The sequence below is a fragment of the Lagenorhynchus albirostris genome, chromosome 7 (genome assembly GCF_949774975.1).
Source record: "Lagenorhynchus albirostris chromosome 7, mLagAlb1.1, whole genome shotgun sequence".
Classification (NCBI taxonomy): domain Eukaryota; kingdom Metazoa; phylum Chordata; class Mammalia; order Artiodactyla; family Delphinidae; genus Lagenorhynchus; species Lagenorhynchus albirostris.
Window position 1 is genome coordinate 4,774,698 of NC_083101.1, and position 18,043 is coordinate 4,792,740.

Sequence of the window (18,043 nt, forward strand, 5' to 3'; positions counted from 1 at the left end):
GAATCACCGTGCTGCTCTGCGTGGTTGGCAGGACTCGTTCACCCAAAAGAGTCAGCAGGGCTGGAGTGGCTGAGCTTGCGTGGACCCCAGTAAGATACACAGAAGAAGGAGAGCCAAAAGGAGAGACGATTCCTTGAGCCAGCAGGGGACCCCTGCCAAGCTGTCTTTCCCTTTAATTCCGTAAAGCTCCATGCATATTGCACTCATTGCAGATTCTGGTGGGGAAGATCGAAACCCAAGTAGCTGACATTTTGAAACATCGTCTTTCAAACTCGTACTGTCCCTTGCTTCCATCGATTTCCCATTTAAGAAATCTGTCGCAGAAAAACAAATTTGAGCAAAATTCATTGGTCTGCGATGAATTGTTAGAGCCAAATTATGCCCCCCCTTTCCGCCCCGAGAAGAGCTCCGTTCTTATTATCAATGTGATGTATCTTTGTCTTGTATTGTGCAGCCATAGGGCTCCCCCAGCAAATCGACCAAGTAAATCAAGAGCCTGTTAAAAAGCAATATGGGTGCTCCAAACACAGACACTTCAGTGTTACTGGGTCACTGGATAGCTTCATTTTTATAGCCACTTTCAAGAAGCAGATCATTTCAATTGGTTTTGTTTTCTTCCACTCTGTATTTGTGTGCAGCCCAGTGGCTTTAGGTGAGGCCATTTAGTTTTCAGAACGTCATTACCCTTTGCATCCAGGGCCCGGCCCCTTTTGTATGGTGGTCACCAGTTTCATTACCATGAGCTGTAATGTAGCTGACTCTGCAAAGGAAATCTATGCCTTGGAAGAGCATTTTGAAAAGAAATTGATTCAGAGCTTCAGAATGAATTACTATTTGTATATTAGTTAATTCTAAATAAATGTTTGAAAGACCTTGCTTAATGTGAGACGGGAGGAAGAAACATACTGGATGTTGTAAATGGTCTCAGTCCAAATTCTTAGCTTGGCATTTTCACATCTGAATGTTTTATTTACATCTGTTGAAAATTGGGATACCTTTCAAGGATAATTTTATTATAGAGATGAATGACAGCTCTTAAGATCTAAAATACAAAAGTATGGGATTTAAAAAAGGAGGATGGGAGTCACGGTCACATGTCAAATTGGATATAAGCTTCATTTGGCAATGAGTGAGAGTGATGAGTTGTATTTTAAATTGAAAGATCGTCATGATCGGAGTTGGGGGCGAGGGAGATTGACTGCATTGGGGCGCAAGGGAACTTTCTGCAGGGATGGAGATTTTCTGTATCTTGATTGGGGTGGCAGTGTCCCAGGTATACGTTGTCAGAACATCACACTGTACGCCTAAAATGTGTGCATTTTATTTTATGTAAATTATAACTCAATAAAGAAGATTTTTTGAAAAGTCCTGTTTGTTTTAGAATTAGGCAGTATTATTTCTCTCTTCCAATAGAGAAATCAAAGTCTAGAAAAGTAAGATGATCTGTCCTAAGTAACCTCGAAGCTCAGCAGTTTGTCGTGAACAAAGCAAAGGATGCTGGCTGTCAGCCCATTTAAAGTCTCCTGCTTCCTTACCCCAGTTGTATGGTTCCAGTTGCGTGCACATGGAGTGGAATTAACTTCTCCAACCAGTTCTGTTCGGTGAAGCTATATCCATTTGTATACGTTATCGTAAGATATATTCACGTGTTTATTCTTGTGATTGATACTTGTATCTTAACCACGGGAAACAGCAGCCCAGCGGTATGTTTGAATCTGTTTATGATAAGCCTGTTGTGCTCCTGGTTTACTGCAGTGGACCATGAGTTATATGCTTTTTATTATAAGCAAGACATGATGGCAGCAGGAGTTCCCAGAACTAATCTGTCTTTAAGGAAGCCCACTGTCTCCTCTTGTAAAAAAATGACATAAGCTTTAAAACCATTTACATAACGCATATATGAATAGCGGTGAAAAATAAAGTAAAAAAGTATCCCAATTCTACTATTTAGAAATACACTGTTAACATTTTAGAGAACATGTGTTTAAGTGTCTCTCTGTTTACAGTGTAACCTGTTTGGTTTTTTTTTTAATTCAACAAAATGGTGTTTTAAAGTTCTCTACGTATTTCACCCAAGTTCCCAGTTACTGTTGGGCATTTAGATTGTTTCCAGTTCTCTATCATTTTGTAATGCCACGATGAACACCTTATTCATGTTTCTTTTCCTATTTGTCTGATTATCTCCTTATAAATACATTCCTTGAAGCAAAATGTTAGCAGGTGTATTTGAAGTTATTAAAAATGTTCTGAGCCGGTAAGATGTATCAGGTCTTGATAGTGTAATACCCCTTGTCTAGCTTTTACCAAATGTTATCTTTCTTCCCCTTTTGTTTGGTTTTTCTCTGCAGTTGCAGTACCATGCAGGTCTGGCATCTGGCCTTTTGAATCAACAGTCGTTGAAACGTTCTGCTAACCAGATGGGAGTATCTGCTAAACGTAGACCAAAGGCTCAACCCACGACTCTTGTCTTACCGCCTCAGTGAGTGATGGGTTTGAAAAACGTACTTTTGTCCTGGGTGAAGTCTGCTCTGTGCTTGTTTTTAGCTAATGGAAACTTGATTTTGCAAAGTCATTTCTTTCTTTTAAAAAGGTATCTGTTAAGATTAGAAACCAAACATGTAGGTAATCTATTTTGCATAGGTCTTGAAAGAAGCAGTTATAATGCACTTCATAGTTTACACGGTTTGTGTGTGACTCTAGGACTTCAGGATGCCTCAGAGCTTATTCTTTGTTTCCTTGTCACATTCCCAGAGTTGGCAGAGCATAAGGGCAGTTCTCCTTATCTTACAAATGACACAGCCGAGGAGCACATTTTGATAAGCTGCAGGCCATCCAGGGAATCTGGTAGAGCTGGGATTAGAATCAGTGCTAGGCCCACTGACGCTTTTTTAAAATAGTAATATATGTGCTCTTCCTTTTCCCAATAGGAGAGATAGCAGACACTGTAAAGTGTACAGATCACTGGTTGTTCACATGTGTCTACCTCCGTGTAGCTCCACCCAGATCAAGCCACGTGGCCACCACTTCCAGAACCCCCACGAGGGTTCTTCTTGTGTTCCCAGTGCCGCCTCCCTCCCTAAGTTTAACAGCTATTCTGACTTCCTTGATTTTACCTGTTCTTGAAATTCATATAAATGGAATCACACAATATGTAATCTTTTATATCAACTGTCTTCACTCAACACAATATCTGTTAGATTCATCCAGGTTGCTTGTTCTTTTTTTGTTGCTGTGTAGTATTCCTTCGGGTATGCCACAATTATTCTACCCGTTGGGTTGTTCTTTACTAGAAGCCCCAGTAGATGAAGGCCAAGGCTCAGTCAGTGATGTGGAGTCAGAAATTGAAGCACACCAGTCTTTGCCAGTAGCTTTTCTATCCACGTGAACACTCCCCCAAAAGGGGCACTACTCCCCAAAGCTCGACTTGGTCTTTAAACACATTGCCCAGCCCAACCCGCCCTCCTGTTGTACCCTCTTTTGCTTACATCCTCAGTTACAAACTACATTTTAAAATTTCCAGTCCAGAGGAGTGTTTGCTTCCAGGACGGGATGAACATAACCAGCCAGCCTCCAACAGGTTATTTTTTGTCCGCTGCATGCACAGGTGCCATCCTTTCCAGAGACTACAGGGACAGTTTCTTTGAGTGATGCAGGATAGAGAGAGTTTTCACCATTTGGCAGGAAGCTTCTTCTGTCTCATGCTTCTCGTGTGTTGATTTGGTGGTTCTGCACATCTCAACTTTCGGCTCTCAAAAGTCTAACGGGCCCTTATAACTTGTCATCTTCTCTGCTTGGATTGTCTACTGAGGCAAGATGCTTGGCGAGAAGTGAAAGACTTTCTAATGGTCCCGCAAGACTGGAGCCAAAAGTGTTTGTTGCTAACTCTCTCTTGACAAAAGTCAATTCTTAGTCCATCTGTTCACCATTTGTTAATTTGCATTGGCTTGAAACCTGTTTACAGGTGACATGCTATTATGAGGACACTTAGAAACTATTTTAAGCACCAAGGCAATCAACAGACTCTGTTCGCATGCCAAAAAGAAAAGAAAAGAAAAGAAAACAACCGGTGTTCACAACTGTCATTATAAATTTATAATAAATCACTCAAAATACTTAGTTTCAAAGAGAAAAGTGGTTACTGCGTCCTAAGAATACAACGTTGAAATGATTTCCTTTACTTAGTAGACTCTTTCCTGTGAAAATTGACTGCTGCCTTTTCCCATCATTGAACTTTGTGGACTCACATTATCCTGGAATCCCTTTGTAAAGTGACTATCCAGTAGGCAGGATCTACAGCTAAAGGACATTCTGTTCACTTTTATTGAGCACCTACTATGTGCCACTTATAGTGTTAGATGTCCAGAATAGAGACACCAGCAATTCATAGCTGCTGGCCTAATTGGATCATATATATATTTTTTAGACTAAAAAATAGGACACTAGTAATATATACATATTGTACATTTTGAAAAGACCAAAGGTATTAAAAAAGGAAAGAAAAAATAATAATACCATCACCCTGAGAAAGTTATTGTTAAAGTTTTGATGGATATTGTTCTAGATTTTTTTCTATGCGTATGTAATATATAATTTTTAAAAACAAAAAACAACCTTCAAGAAGAATTGTAATATTGTTCTGTATCACATCCCAACGTTTGTTGAATGTAGTTCTTAGATTTTAAGGTAGTATAATTTGACCTGTGGAATACTTAAATTTGCTTGTTAATCAGCCATGTTGTGGTTTTATCTGTAGGACACGACTCATTACAGAATTTTTATTGTAAGTATGATATGACCATAAACTATCTTTGTCTTTATGGAAATCCCTTGAAACTCCCTTATAAAACAACACCCGAATCCTCCAGGGTTGCTACAGTAGTCATCTATTGCTACGTAAAAAGTTGCCCCCAAACTTAGTGGTTTAATAACAGTAAACATAACCGCCCATGTTTTCTGTGGATCCTACCTGGGAATGGCTTGGCTGCATGGTTCTGGCTCAGAGCCTCTCATAACATTGCAGTCAGATGGCAGTCAGGACCACAGTCATCTGCAAGTTGGACCAGGGTTCAAAGGTCACTTCCAAGGTGGCTCACTGACATGGCAGGTAAGTTGGTGCCAGCTGTCGGTGGAAGACCTCAGTCCCCTCCACGTGGGCCTGTCCACAGGGTGCCTGAGTGTCCTCTGGACTTAGGGGTGACTTCTTGCAGAGCAAGCCATCTAGAAGAAGGCGAGCCAGGCAGAGCCTATCCTTTTTATGGCCTTGCCTCAGAGGTATGTGGCATCCATTCCACCCTGTAGTGTGGTAGAAATGATTCACTACGTCTGACTGACATTCAGGGTCGGCGGGGGGCAGGAAGAGCTTCTCCCTTGTGAAGGAAGGAGTGTCCGAATTCGCAGACACGTTTCAGGGACTTCCCTGGCGGTCCAGTAGTTAGGACGCGGCGCTTTCACTGCAGGGGCCCGGGTTCAATCCCCGGTCGGGGAAGGAAGATCCTGTAAGCCGCGGGACGCAGCCAAAAAATTTAGAAAATTTAAAAGTGAAAAAGAATTTGCAGACGTATTTTAAAAGCGCCCCAGTTGCCAATGAGGAGAGCCATTACACAGAGGGAAGAGTGGCGGAGCCTGTGAGCCCCATTGACTTATTTATTCAGCAAATATTTACTCGGGGCCTATAGGTGGTTGGTTCTGTGCTCCGTGCTGGGGATTTGGAGATGAATAAGATAGAATTTCGGCTTTCAGGACACTCTGAGTAGAAATAGAGGAACAAACAAGTAGCAGGGAGTCATAGTCGAGTGTGCCAAGTCCTAAGGAAGTGGTCCTAACATGCCCGAGAAGGCCACAGGCAGGATGCTGAGAGAGACCCACGCAGGGAGGCCCAGCCAAACTTCACCCGATTTCTCCACTGCCAGCTGTGAAGGATGGAGGCTTTCCTTCATGGAGAGCTGGATGCTTTCTTGCATAGGCCTTACAGGATTCTAAGGAAAGGGTTTATTTCTTTTTTTTTTCTTTTTTCTGTGTTATATTCTCCAATGACCTTTTTCTTTTCTTTTTTAACATCTTTATTGGAGTATAATTGCTTCACAATGTTGTGGTAGTTTCTGCTGTATAACAAAGTGAATCAACTATATGCATACGTATATCCCCATATCCCCTCCCTCTTACGTCTCCCTCCCACCCTCCCTATCCCACCCCTCTAGGTGGTCGCAAAGCATGGAGCTGATCTCCCTGTGCTATGCGGCTGCTTCCCACTAGCTGTCTCTTTTACACGTGGTAGTGTATATATGGCCATGCCACTCTCTCACTTCGTCCCAGCTCACCAGGAAAGGGTTTATTTCTAAACAGTGGAGGAGGCCGGTGAAGGACCAGGGGCTGGGCCCCTCGCTCGCCCACCCCTGGAACTCTGTGCGTCTGTTAGTGTGGTGGCAGTTGAGTTTCTGCATTGGCTTGTGTCAGCAGTTGGGTGGCACGGAAGCTACTGCCACAAAACCACTGTCTCTGCCTGAGTGCGCCGAGACCACAGGCGCGGCAAGAACACAGGAGAGTTGTACCACACGTTAATGTGTTTGTTTTTTAAATGCGGTTGGCTTTAATAGCAGTAGTCTTTGAAAACTCAGATTCTCCCCGAATTCCCAGAGGATTAGTGATTTGTGGGATTAATGATTCATATCTTTCTCCCCCTCCAAAGAAGCTTGTAAGGAGACAAAGATGTTGTTCATGATGAAAGGTCTTTGATCCCGTATTAGTGTTCAGAGGGCACTGGTGAAGCGACCTCACTTCCGTGATTCCCGAGCGTTCATATTAAGTCTTTTGCAGACGGACACTATCGTTTTCATAAAGGAGCTGTGTCCCCTGTTGCAGGGTAAACATTGTCAGCCTTTGACCTTTGTAGGATTGGGATCAGCCTGGGAAGTGGCTGTCGTACTTGATCGATCTGTGAGTTGCATCCTGAGATCGCTGTGTACTTACTCTATGTCAGCTGGAGCACGTTTACTTGTGCCCTCTTAGATAGCAGTCTCAGCTCTATGCTGTATTGTTTAGTGTGCTTTTGTGGCAACGTGGGATGTTGGTTTTAATCAGTATGGCCAAGCTGACTGGCCTGTGACTCCTGTTCAGCACCTTGGCCTGAGGAAATGCCGGCTTTCAGTGGCAGCAGGTGAAAGACTCTTCTGTGTTCTTATTTTCCGCACACACAGATCTCATTTAGGTTTCAGGAAAGAAAACATAAATTGTTTTACAGAAAGGTTAGTTGTAAAAGTATTACCTGCCTCCCCCTCAGCTCCCTGCCCCGGAAGTTGTCAGGCCAGGCAGTTTCTTTTGTATCACGTTATGGTCTGTGAAGAGGTCCTGCCTACGAAATTAAGGGCCTTTCGTAGGCTGCCTTCTCGCTAGTCACTGGGGACGCGCCGTCCCCGCTCGCGGCCAAGAGCGGCCCTTCTGCTTGTCCACTAGGCCCAGTCCCCTCTGACCTGCTCCGAGCCATTTCTCCGTGGGTCTCCTGTTTCTGTCCTGCTCCATCAGTGTTCCCCTTCTCCGCGGCCACTCCTGGTAGAATGTAGACATGCTTGTTCCACTATCTCCTGGGAGAACACCCCTCCCCCTTCCAGTTCCCCGCTCCCCTCTCTCCTCTTTACCGCAGACCTCCCGTTTCTCAAGCACCCCAGGCAACAACTGCCCCGATTTCTATCCCCGTTCCCTAAGCAGAGTCATGCCGAACGGAATACTTTCCTCCTGGTTTCTTTTGCTCGATGTGGTGTTTTGGAGATTCATTCATGGTGTGTGTGTCAGTGCTTCGTTCCATTTTATTGCTGAAAAGGATTCCTTGGTGTTCTTCCGAGCCTGCCAGCAGCATTTCCTCACCATTGGGCATCTGTTTCAATATTGTCTAATACCTTCGAGAGTGTGGGGAGTCTTCACTTCATGCTCCTGTTCTTGGATGACCTACCTCAGGTTTGAGTAACAACAACACACAGAAACTGTGTGCAGGGACAAGTGTTGCTGGAGAGAAAGGCCGCCCATTCAGAAGGTAACAGGGATAATGACACCACACGCACACCTAGGGGGGCCCGTGTTTGAACAACAGATTGCCTTCGGTACGGTGGCCACTGATCTGGTTCTGGGAGTTTAACTGAAAGAGGCTCATTTTCTGCCACTGCCTTGCACGCTAATTCCCAAGAAGATCATCGACTTGAAATTACACATGGTGCTTATACAGATGATTGGATTCTCTCCAAAATGTGTGGTAAATGCAGCTTCTGTTCTCGAAAGGCGGAGGCTTCTGTTGTCTTTTGCTTAACGTGAAACCTACAGGAATCACGGAGAGCAAAGCGGTGACATGAATCCGTCCTTGGCGATAGTGATGAACGAGGGGGCTCCACTTACCGTGGTCACTGACGTTTAAACTAAGAAAGGCAAATATTTGCCAGGATGAAGCGCACTAAACCCAGAGTCTCTTCCTGTAGCTTCCTGGCTGTTACATCATTATCTCTTCTGTTGTTGATTTTCCAGACCTTTTTTACTAGTTTTTTTCCTCAGCCACACAGAGATGAAACTCCAAGTTTCTGTATTTAATAGCTATGCTCTTACAGAAACCTTGATAGAGACGTCGTTTGATAGTGGCTGTGAACCTGCTTCCTCGCAGGGACCTAATTTTCTTCTTGATTACTTGGGCTTTGTTTTGCCTCCCGAGGACCTTGATATTTGGTTGAGGGCAGAATTTGGTGGTATGTTGATAAGTTTATATTCAATTCTTCAACTTAGATGGTGGTAGGAGCCTTGAACAAGAATGTTTGGCATCTCTTTTTATTAGAGTTTAGTTTGTCTCTGAGCAAAGCGACAGTGAATACACCACGAATGAGAAGCAAACCGGTTCATTGCCGTGAGCTTTAGAAATACACAGCATCGCTTCCTGAATCCCCTTTTCCAGGGATGCTGATTTCCCAGGCTGACTTCTGCGCTTGGGCTGGTGAGCAGAGCAAGTGTTCCCGAAAGGAAACAGAGACCTTTGCAGCTGTAAGTTTCCTCATATTCCGCAAAAAGTCATCAAAACTTGAGTAGAAATTCACTAAATCCTCCTTTCCCCTACTGGCAAGTATTAAGTAACAATATTCATTAAATACCACTGAGAGGCTGTGTAATAAAGAAATAATCCTAGGCCTTGGTGGCTATAATTCTCCAGAAGAGTTGAAATTGAGAATATAATTAAAGATTAAAACATTGTTTGCATTCTAGAACATGGAAGAATCTTCCTCTCCATTGCGGGAGCATATTAATAAGGAAGAGATCAGTTACCAATAACCAACACTCCAGAAGCTCATTTATTAACATCAGTTATGTTTAAGCTGTCCGACTCAGTATTTCTTTTGCCTTTTTCCTATGAGACTGGAGCTGTGTCCCGGAATAGTGAGGGATACCAGTCTTATCAAAAAAAAAAAAATTTATCCAAACCTATTCAGCGTCCTGAGTTTGGATAGGAGTGTTAATATGGTAGGGGTTACCTGCACATGGCTCTTCAATCCTGTAATTCATTGTATCCCTCTGTTTCGTCAACAAAATAATTTTCAGCCTGTTAGTTTCAACCAATTTTCCTTGTACAGGTTAAAAGGTTGGTAGGAACTGGTATGCCTAGCTGTTTTGAGGTTTTTTATCATTGTGGCTGGGAAAAGGGTGAGAACTCTATAAAATGTTGTCAGACCATCTCGACGCTGTGACAGAAAGAAACCCTTGGTGGTCAGATACCTGGTATTCTGAGCTCGTGCAGCCAGCCTGCACCCTTAACTTCAGCGTGGGAACAGGGAAGAGCCCAGGGCCTCACCCAATTGGATTGTAAAAGTTTAACTGCACAAGCATCATTTCATTTTCTTCCTCTGCTTTTTTGTTGCTGTTCACATTTGTTTTCCATTTGCCTTGAAATCGAATCAGAAGGCATTTGAGGCCAAGGGTGTGGAATAGTCTTCTTCTGTATCCAGGCTCCACTGTTGCCTGTTCCTGGTCTTTAGAGTTTCCATTCAAGGGCCTGGAGAAGACGCAGTCAGTAATAGTTCTTGAAATGTCCTTTTTTATGTTTTTATTGCTTGTGTTATTGGCGGTGGAGAAGGAAAGTGTCTTTCTCCGTCTGTGGCATTGACTGGGGAAGGGAAAATGTGGTTCAGTGACTGGGCAGATAGAAACCTTCAACTCTGAACTCCTGTACGGCTTTATTTTGGTAACCCTTCCACGGCATTTGCCACTGTCTGCCTTGTGTTTTGTTAAGCCTGGAAACTCCTTGGGGACCAGGGTTCCCTGTGTCCCTTTCCGGCCTGGCCTTGGCTCACATACTGACGGCTGAGTGAACCGGCCCTGGAGGCTAGTTCGCCTCTGTGCTGGCCCCCCCGCACCCCCCCCCCATCAAGCTGATGAGGCGAGAGTGTCTTTACAAGATGTGCTGGACGTGTGTTTGTACTGCTCACGCCTCTTGATAAGTTGGAAGCGTAAGCGTTGGGTGTGTAAATGGCTGGGAGCCCGGTGCAGGAATGCCGCAGGTGAGCATTTGCAGTTGTGGGTCTGGCTCTGCTGAGTGAGGGTGGTAGGATTGGATCTGCAGGCCGGGGCAGCAACAGCAGGGCCATAAAGGCAGACAGAGGCCTTGCAGCGGCGCCACAGGGAGCAGCAGGCCCGGGGCCGTGAGCAGGGGCTGGTGTGCGGAAGGTGGTGTGTTGGGAAGATTAATCAAGTAACAGAATGCAGATAAACACGGTGGTCCTTCGTAGCTGTTTAAAAGATAATTGGTTCATGTTACTTATCTCTTACCCCCTCTATTTGGGCAGGAGAAAAATCTCTGGGAGAAATAAACGAGGAATCCCTCATAAATATTAATGTAGAAGTCTGTCTATGGAGAGTAAACATAGGGACATTTTGTTTAAATGATCTGTGTCGTTGTGCTCCATCAGCATACGTGTTGTAAGAGATCCTCTCCTCCCCTTGAGAGAAGCGTATTTGATTCAGCTAGTAGCTGCCTGCTGAAACCCATACTTTAGACGGACAGGAGAACCACTGTGCTCCCCTGCTTCAGCCAGAGGGTTTCCTTGCGTTCACCCGTTCTCAGACGTGCTGGCCCGTGGCAGGAAGCCAGTCGCAAGTCCTGGATCCCGTCTCATCATCTAGACCCTCCGTCTGGACCTCTGCTTCGTGCCGTCTAGTTGGCTACTGTGTGTGCGCGTGTGCGTGCTCGCATGAGTGTGTTTATGTTTGTAGTGTTCACTCTGCACACGTTTATCAAGCCCTCTCTACAGGCTAGGCGTATGCTTGATCAGGCTGGCAATCTAAAGGTGTAGAAGTACTCCTGTCTGCAAACCAACGGAAAAGAGAATGAGCTCCCTTTGAAGCACGTGGGAGGTGCCCATAAGCCTTGGGGAAACGGTATGATGGACCCGACTTGCTTTAAGATACTCCAGCCTTCCACTTCTCAAAAGTGTTAGGGGATATGATAAAAAGAGTTGCTAATTGTTGAAACTGGATCATGAGAATGTAATACTGTCGATGAGATCATTATACTGTTTATCTACCTTGGAATATATTTTTTAAAATTTCACAACAAAATGGTTTTTTTGGAAATATGGGTCTGGAGCTTGGATTGTTGTTGAAGAAGTAGCGTTTCGGCAGTCGGCAGTATAGGCGTGATGGGAGAGGTCTTGGGAGTGGGTAGACTCTGCCGGGGTGGTGGAGGGAGACCAGAGGAGGGCACGCAGAGGAAGCACTGGCGAAGGACGCTGCCGCCCTGCCCAGCCTTGCCCCGCCGCCAGGTGGCACTTCAGCCCTTTATTGTCTGCTTCTGGTCCTGGCCTCGCTTCTCAGCTGATCTGTCCTATATTTATCTCAGACCCTTTGTGACGTGGACTAAAATTTAAGACTCCATGTCTCCCATAGATACTGCATCAAAGAGAAATTGCATAAAATAGAAAACTGTAATAAAGAAGCTGGCATTAAGCACCAACTCGAATGTGGCAGCCTGCGAAATCAGTTTAAAAGTTGTATTTCATTGCATCCTCTAATTGCATTTCTCCTTTACAAGGTGATTTTATCCAGGAAGACAGCTGTCTAGTGTGGTAATTACATCACTCCAGCCATTCCTGGGCAAAGGAAGAAAAGGAATGGGTGCTTGAGTAGTACACTCATCAGACAGATTTTTAAAATCCCTTTTTGCATAACAAAGAGAGCTTCAGGGCTGTTAATGTTTCACACTATGCCACTCCCAGCCCACGCTGGTTTTAAGTGAAACTCTCTTTTTTTCATCTTTCTGTTCTTTCTTGGAATGGAAGGTAATTTTGGTGGTCTCTTCATGTGGCTCTCTTTCTTTCTCTGTCTGCCATGTGGGCCATTAGTAACCTGTGGATTTGGGCCCGGAAAGTCCCTATTTAGAGTTATAATAGGCAGGAAGCACCGAGCCAGTATCTCTGTTTATCTGTGCTGAAAACTGTTCTGTAAGCTTTAACAGGTACAGTGACCTCGGTAGTGTGGGAACAGGCCTGAGTTAGGAAGTGGCGTTGTCTCTTAGCTTGAGTCTTTTCGGGGAGAATGGGTTTTGATCCCGTGGTGCCGGTCGCTCTGACAGTCCTCATTCATGGCAGATACACAGGAATTTTTAACAATAATTTAAAAAACCCCTATTTTCAGCCCAGGTTATACTTATTTCTAGCTTCCTCAGACTTGAGGTCTATCTCTTCCCCGAGTTTGCTTCGTGTAAAGGAACCGGTCATTGTCATTCTGTCTGGAGGCAGTTCCTCAACCTAGATTAAGCTCTGAGCTCAAGGTCTGCTGGTTCTTAGGATGAGCTCTCAAGGTCAGTCCTCACCCTGGGGACATTTATTTTTGGCTGCATCGGGTCTTCGTTGCTGTGCACGGACTTTCTCTAGTTGCGGTGAGCGGGGGCTACTCTTCGTCGCGGTGTGCAAGCTTCTCATTGCCGTGGCTTCTTGTGGAGCGTGGGCTCTAGGCGCGCAGGCTTCAGTAGTTGTGGTGCACGGGTTTAGTTGCTCCACGGCATGTGGGATCTTCCCAGACCAGGGCTCGAACCTGTGTCCCCTGCATTGGCAGGCGGATTCGTAATCACTACGCCACCAGGGATGTCCCTCTGGGGACATTCTGACAGCTGGGTAGTAGTGAACTAGAACGGGCTCCCAAGTAAAGGGACCAACCAGCCGGATGTGGCGGCCCAGCTCTTCTCCAGAGATGAGGGAGCCTTTAGAGCAGTGATTCCCAGCCCTGGCTGCATATTAGAATCATATAGGGAGCTTTTTGTGGGGAGAGGCCCAGTCATCCATATTCTTAAACAGCTCCCAGGGTGGTTCCTGTTTGCCCCTGAAATTCAGGACCCCTGCTCCAGGAGGGGTGCAAGGAACACTCCAGGGATGGAGGTATCTGGGAAAACACTTGTCAGCACGTCTATACGATGAGGGGAATAATTGTTGTGGGGAAAATTTGGTAGAGCCTGTTTGCTCAAGGCTACTGATGAGAACCTGCTGGGATTTAAAACTCAGAAAAAGGTGGATCCTAACTTGGTTGCTTCCTCATCAGCTCCCAGATGTATCCGGTGTCGTCAATACCTTATTTCCCTGACCAGCTTTATTTAGCTTTGTGACTCTTTGGTCCGCAGAATAAGACGGTCTGGTGATACTTTACTTTTTTTCCTTTCAATGTATTTTTATTTTATATTAGTGGTTCGTCCTTCTAGTTAAACTAGTATCACAACTAAGCATGTTGCATTGTCATTTTGGATGCTTTTAAATGTATTTATGTAAATCAGAAGTACACAATTTAGTTCATTGCTGATCTGATGTGTCTTATTTTTCTTGATAGCTTTTTTTAACAGCTTTATTGGGATGTACAAAAAATACAATAAATGGCACACGTATAATGTATATAGTTTTTGACATATCTGTGAAACCATCACCTTACTTATCATAATCAAGGTAATCAACACATCACCCCCCAGATTTCCTCATGCCCCTTTGTAAACTTGCTCACCCCATACCTTCGTCCCCGGACAACCACTGAGCTACTTTTAGTTGCTATAGATTAGTTTGCATTTTCTAGAAGTTTATATAAATGGAATCATACAGTATATATTCTTTTTTTCAATGTGACTTTTTTACTCAGCATAATTATTATGAGATTCATCTATAGTGTTGCACGTATCAGATCGTTTCTTTTTATTGCTGAATAGTATTCCATTGAACAGATATACCACAATTTGTTTATTCATTTATCTGTTGCTGGACACTTCCATTGTTTCCAGTTTTTGACTATTGCAAATAAAACCAGTATAAACGTTCAGGTACAAGTCTTTGTATGGACATATGCTTTCATTTTTGTTGGGTAAACAGGAGTACAATATCTAGGTCATATGGTAGGTGTGTGTTTAACTTTTTAAGAAATTGCTGAACTGTTTTCCAAAGTGATTGTAGCATTTTACATTCCTTCCAGCAGGGTGTGAGAGAGTTCCAGTTGCTCCACGGCCTCACTAACACTTGGTGTAGTCAGTGTTTTTAATGTTAGACATTCTAATAGGTATGTAGTGGTATCTCGTTGTGGGTTTTTTTTTTTTTTTTTGCGGTACGCGGGCCTCTCACCGTTGTGGCCTCTCCCGTTGCGGAGCACAGGCTCCGGACGCGCAGGCTCAGCGTCCGTGGCTCACGGGCCCAGCCGCTCCACGGCATGTGGGATCCCCCCGGACCGGGGCACGAACCCGTGTCCCCTGTATCGGCAGGCGGACTGTCAACCACTGCGCCACCAGGGAAGCCCTTGTTGTGGTTTTAACGTGCATTTCCTCAATGAATAATGATGTTGAGCATCTTTTCATGTGCTTATTTACCATCTGTATATTTTCTTTGGGTGAAGTGCAAAAATTTGAGAAATGTAGGTTTCCTTTCCTTTATGGCTTTGAAAATGCCTTAATATAGAGCCTGTCATAGATAAATTATTATATATTGGTGAGTATCTGTCAAGTACCTACTGTGTGCTCATTGTTCTACCAGTTGCTGTGAGGAATTCAGAGGAAATGGTCATCAGGGACTGGTGCACCTGGTGATCAAACACTGCAGGTTTTACTTGAGTGTGTCACGGTTTTTCTTCACCACGTCCATCTTCTTTCCTGTACTTGTGTCGTGGCTGTGGGTCTGGAGTTGATTGGTGCTGGGGATAGGTTTTTAGTTTCATTTGTAGTGATTTTTCTGGTAGGGGTGCTGGTCTCTGAACCGCTGGAGTCTAGACTCTTGCTATTCTTTATCGGTTTTTAAAAAATTGATTAAAATTTATTTATTTTTGGCTACGTTGGGTCTTCGTCACTGCGGGTGGGCTTTCTCTAGCTGTGGCACGTGGAGGCTCCTTTTCGTTGTGGTGCGTGGGCTTGTCATTGCAGTGGCTTCTCCTGTTGTGGAGCACGGGCTCTAGGTGCATGGGCTCAGTAGTTTTGGCTCGCGGGCTCTAGGGTGCAGGCTCAGTAGTTGTGGCTCGTGGGCTCTAGAGCACAGGCTCAGTAGTTGTGGTGCACGGACTCAGTTGCTCCATGGCATGTGGGATCTTCCCGGACCAGGGCTCGAACCTGTGTCCCCTGCTTTGGCAGGCAGATTCTTAACCACTGTGCCACCAGGGAAGCCCTATTCCTTATCTTTAATTGGTATTTATTTAGTCTGCTCTGCTTTTTATTAATTTTAAATTAAAATCTAATGTCCATAATGCTAGATGCTGGGTATTCAGTGATGAATAAACCTTCTTTTAAAGAACTTAAGAGTGCCCTGGGGAGACAAGTAAAGAGGCCATTAGGGTTCAAAAGAAGGAAATGAAATCAACCCAAGGGAACCAGGAAGGCTCCTTGGAGGATGTGGACTCGGAAAAGTTGAAAATCCCTGTAAACGGACTTAAATATAATGTTGGTGGCTCATATTAGAGCAGCCCAAAACAAGCCCACTGCCCATTAACCCCTAAAAGGAAGGGGCAGAGGCAAGACTCTGAGAAGTGGGAACTGCTGAATGGGACCACTCTATCCCACCTCTCACTCCTCTACCTGGCTCTTCTCCCAGAGCCCACTTCCTGGAGTAGTGAAGGGATACTGATCCCTTCAGCTCTCAAGGAGACTTGCTTGGGGCTTTGAGCAGTTCCTTGTGTCACTGTGTCCTGTAGATGTCATCTGTGGGTGCCGTGATGTGAAAAGGCTTGGGAGACTGCGGTGAGAGCGGGCCTGAGACCCAGTGCTCCTGTCTTTGGCTCTTTTTCTGAGGTGGTTGTTCTCCCTTCCCCCTCTCATCTTTGTCCCTGGAAACTTAGTTTTTTGGTTTTTTTTTTTTTACCGTTTAATAACCACAGCAAGACACTTTGCCAGTCTTGGGATCAAACTTACAGAAGATCCTAGTCTCTAAGCATTGGTAGACACTCATAATAGGACGGAACCACCTTTTGGGATTCCCCTGTGTGCCCTGCCCACAGACTGACTCCATTATGTATTGTTGAGCAGAACGTCCTCATGGCCCCTCCACCTCTCCCACCCTGATGTACTGGGGGCTCAGGCAAAGACATTCCCAGGTAGATCTTTTGAAGGAATGTAACGTTTGGCTCTGGGAACTTTCTTTTTGTACAATTGCCCCGGTTCTCCACACACAGAGTTAGATTTGCTGGGACTTATGTCTCCAGAGAAGAAACCTAGGGGGTTTTAGCTACAGATTTAATAACTTGTCCCCTCTCCAATCCTAGCCCCACTTATTGCAGCCTCAGAAGTGTTTCCTAGGGTCCTTTTCCTTCCACTTATCTACTCCTACTTTACATCTCAGTGCCCCAAAGAAAATATCCTTGTAAGTCTCTCACAGTCTTAAATAAAATTTCATTTCATTTTTATCATATCACTAAGCCAGTATAAATCCCAAGCACAGTAGCTCTAGAAGGATGTTCTTTTCCTATCTGACATATAACAAAATAGATTTAGATTTTTTTTTCCCGTTGACTTGGGCACCTTGGGAAAAATAAAATAACTGAAATTAAGTAAATAAAGGGCACGAAATTCCTTTTCCTTCTCTTGGCCGGAACTGCCATATTCTCTTGTCAGTTGAAATAGGTCCCGCCCTCCCCCCCCACCCCCCACCCCTCGGCCCCAAGTGTGGCATGCAGAGAACCTCACTTCACAGATCGGAGGTGGGCTAGGGTGGGTTCTTACAAATGAACTTCTCCTCTCCTTTAAAAGATTTTTTTTTTGCACTTTTTTTTAACAAAGGGCACTTAAATATTTAAAGTCTCCTAAGACCAATTAATTTAATACAGTTCATCCAACAGACATTTAGACAGCATGTGGCATTGTCCTGCCCATTAAGGAGCCTCTGATATTGTTGAGGGACGTGTCTAGAGTGTCATGAAAGCCCAGACCCAGAAGTGCCAGGAGGCAGCTGCTTCCCTCCCATCATTTCACCGTGCAGGAAACTGAGGATGCAGGTGGGGAGTGTTTCTCTCCAAGAAGTCACAGAGGTTCACTAGGAGCAGAGCCAGGACTGGACCCTTGACTGTTCTGCTCCTGCTGGTATCCTCCCACTTTCTCCTGACTTGGGGGGGGTGGCAGCGCAGGAGGAAGAGAGAGAGGAAAAAACACCCCGAAACAGGATATTAAAAAATTGCATCTTTTTTTAGGTGATGCTTTTGGATGGTATCATAGAATCATCACCCCTGTTTGCTGTTCTGAGATTCCCCACATGGGATACTTCACTGATTGCTTATTGAGTCTTGTGTGTGAGCCTAGCAGAGGCCACACAGCCCTTGCTTCTGGTTCTTTGCAAGAAGAAGGGGGCGGTTTCAGCATTTGTGTGTTACGAATTCCAGCTCTCTGCTTCAGTGCTCCTTGTGGCCCTGGAGCTCTGCCCTGTTAGCACTTCTTTTTGGCAGAGAAACGATACTTTATCAGCCAGTAGGGACAGATATTTCTGTTCTACAAATGAGCCCAGATTTATAGACTCTGGGTTCAAAGAAATGAGGTGAGGGATCACCGACCAAAGCCGAACCTACAGGGAGGGAAGAAAGAGCGTAGGACTGGTTA

General features: G+C 44.7%; 1 protein-coding gene across 3 annotated transcripts in view; it reads left to right on the top strand.

Moving 5' to 3' along the window:
- The window catches only part of MED27 (mediator complex subunit 27), a 199,184-nt gene that overhangs the window by 62,986 nt on the left and 118,155 nt on the right, over positions 1-18,043 (top strand). For all 3 annotated transcript variants that reach the window (XR_009541446.1, XM_060153990.1, XM_060153991.1), the window contains exon 3: positions 2,349-2,479. Coding sequence is in view for 2 of the 3 variants with exons in the window: in XM_060153990.1 (XP_060009973.1) it covers positions 2,349-2,479 (131 nt within the window). In the remaining variant the exon portion in view is untranslated. The remainder of the gene's footprint in view (positions 1-2,348; positions 2,480-18,043) is intronic.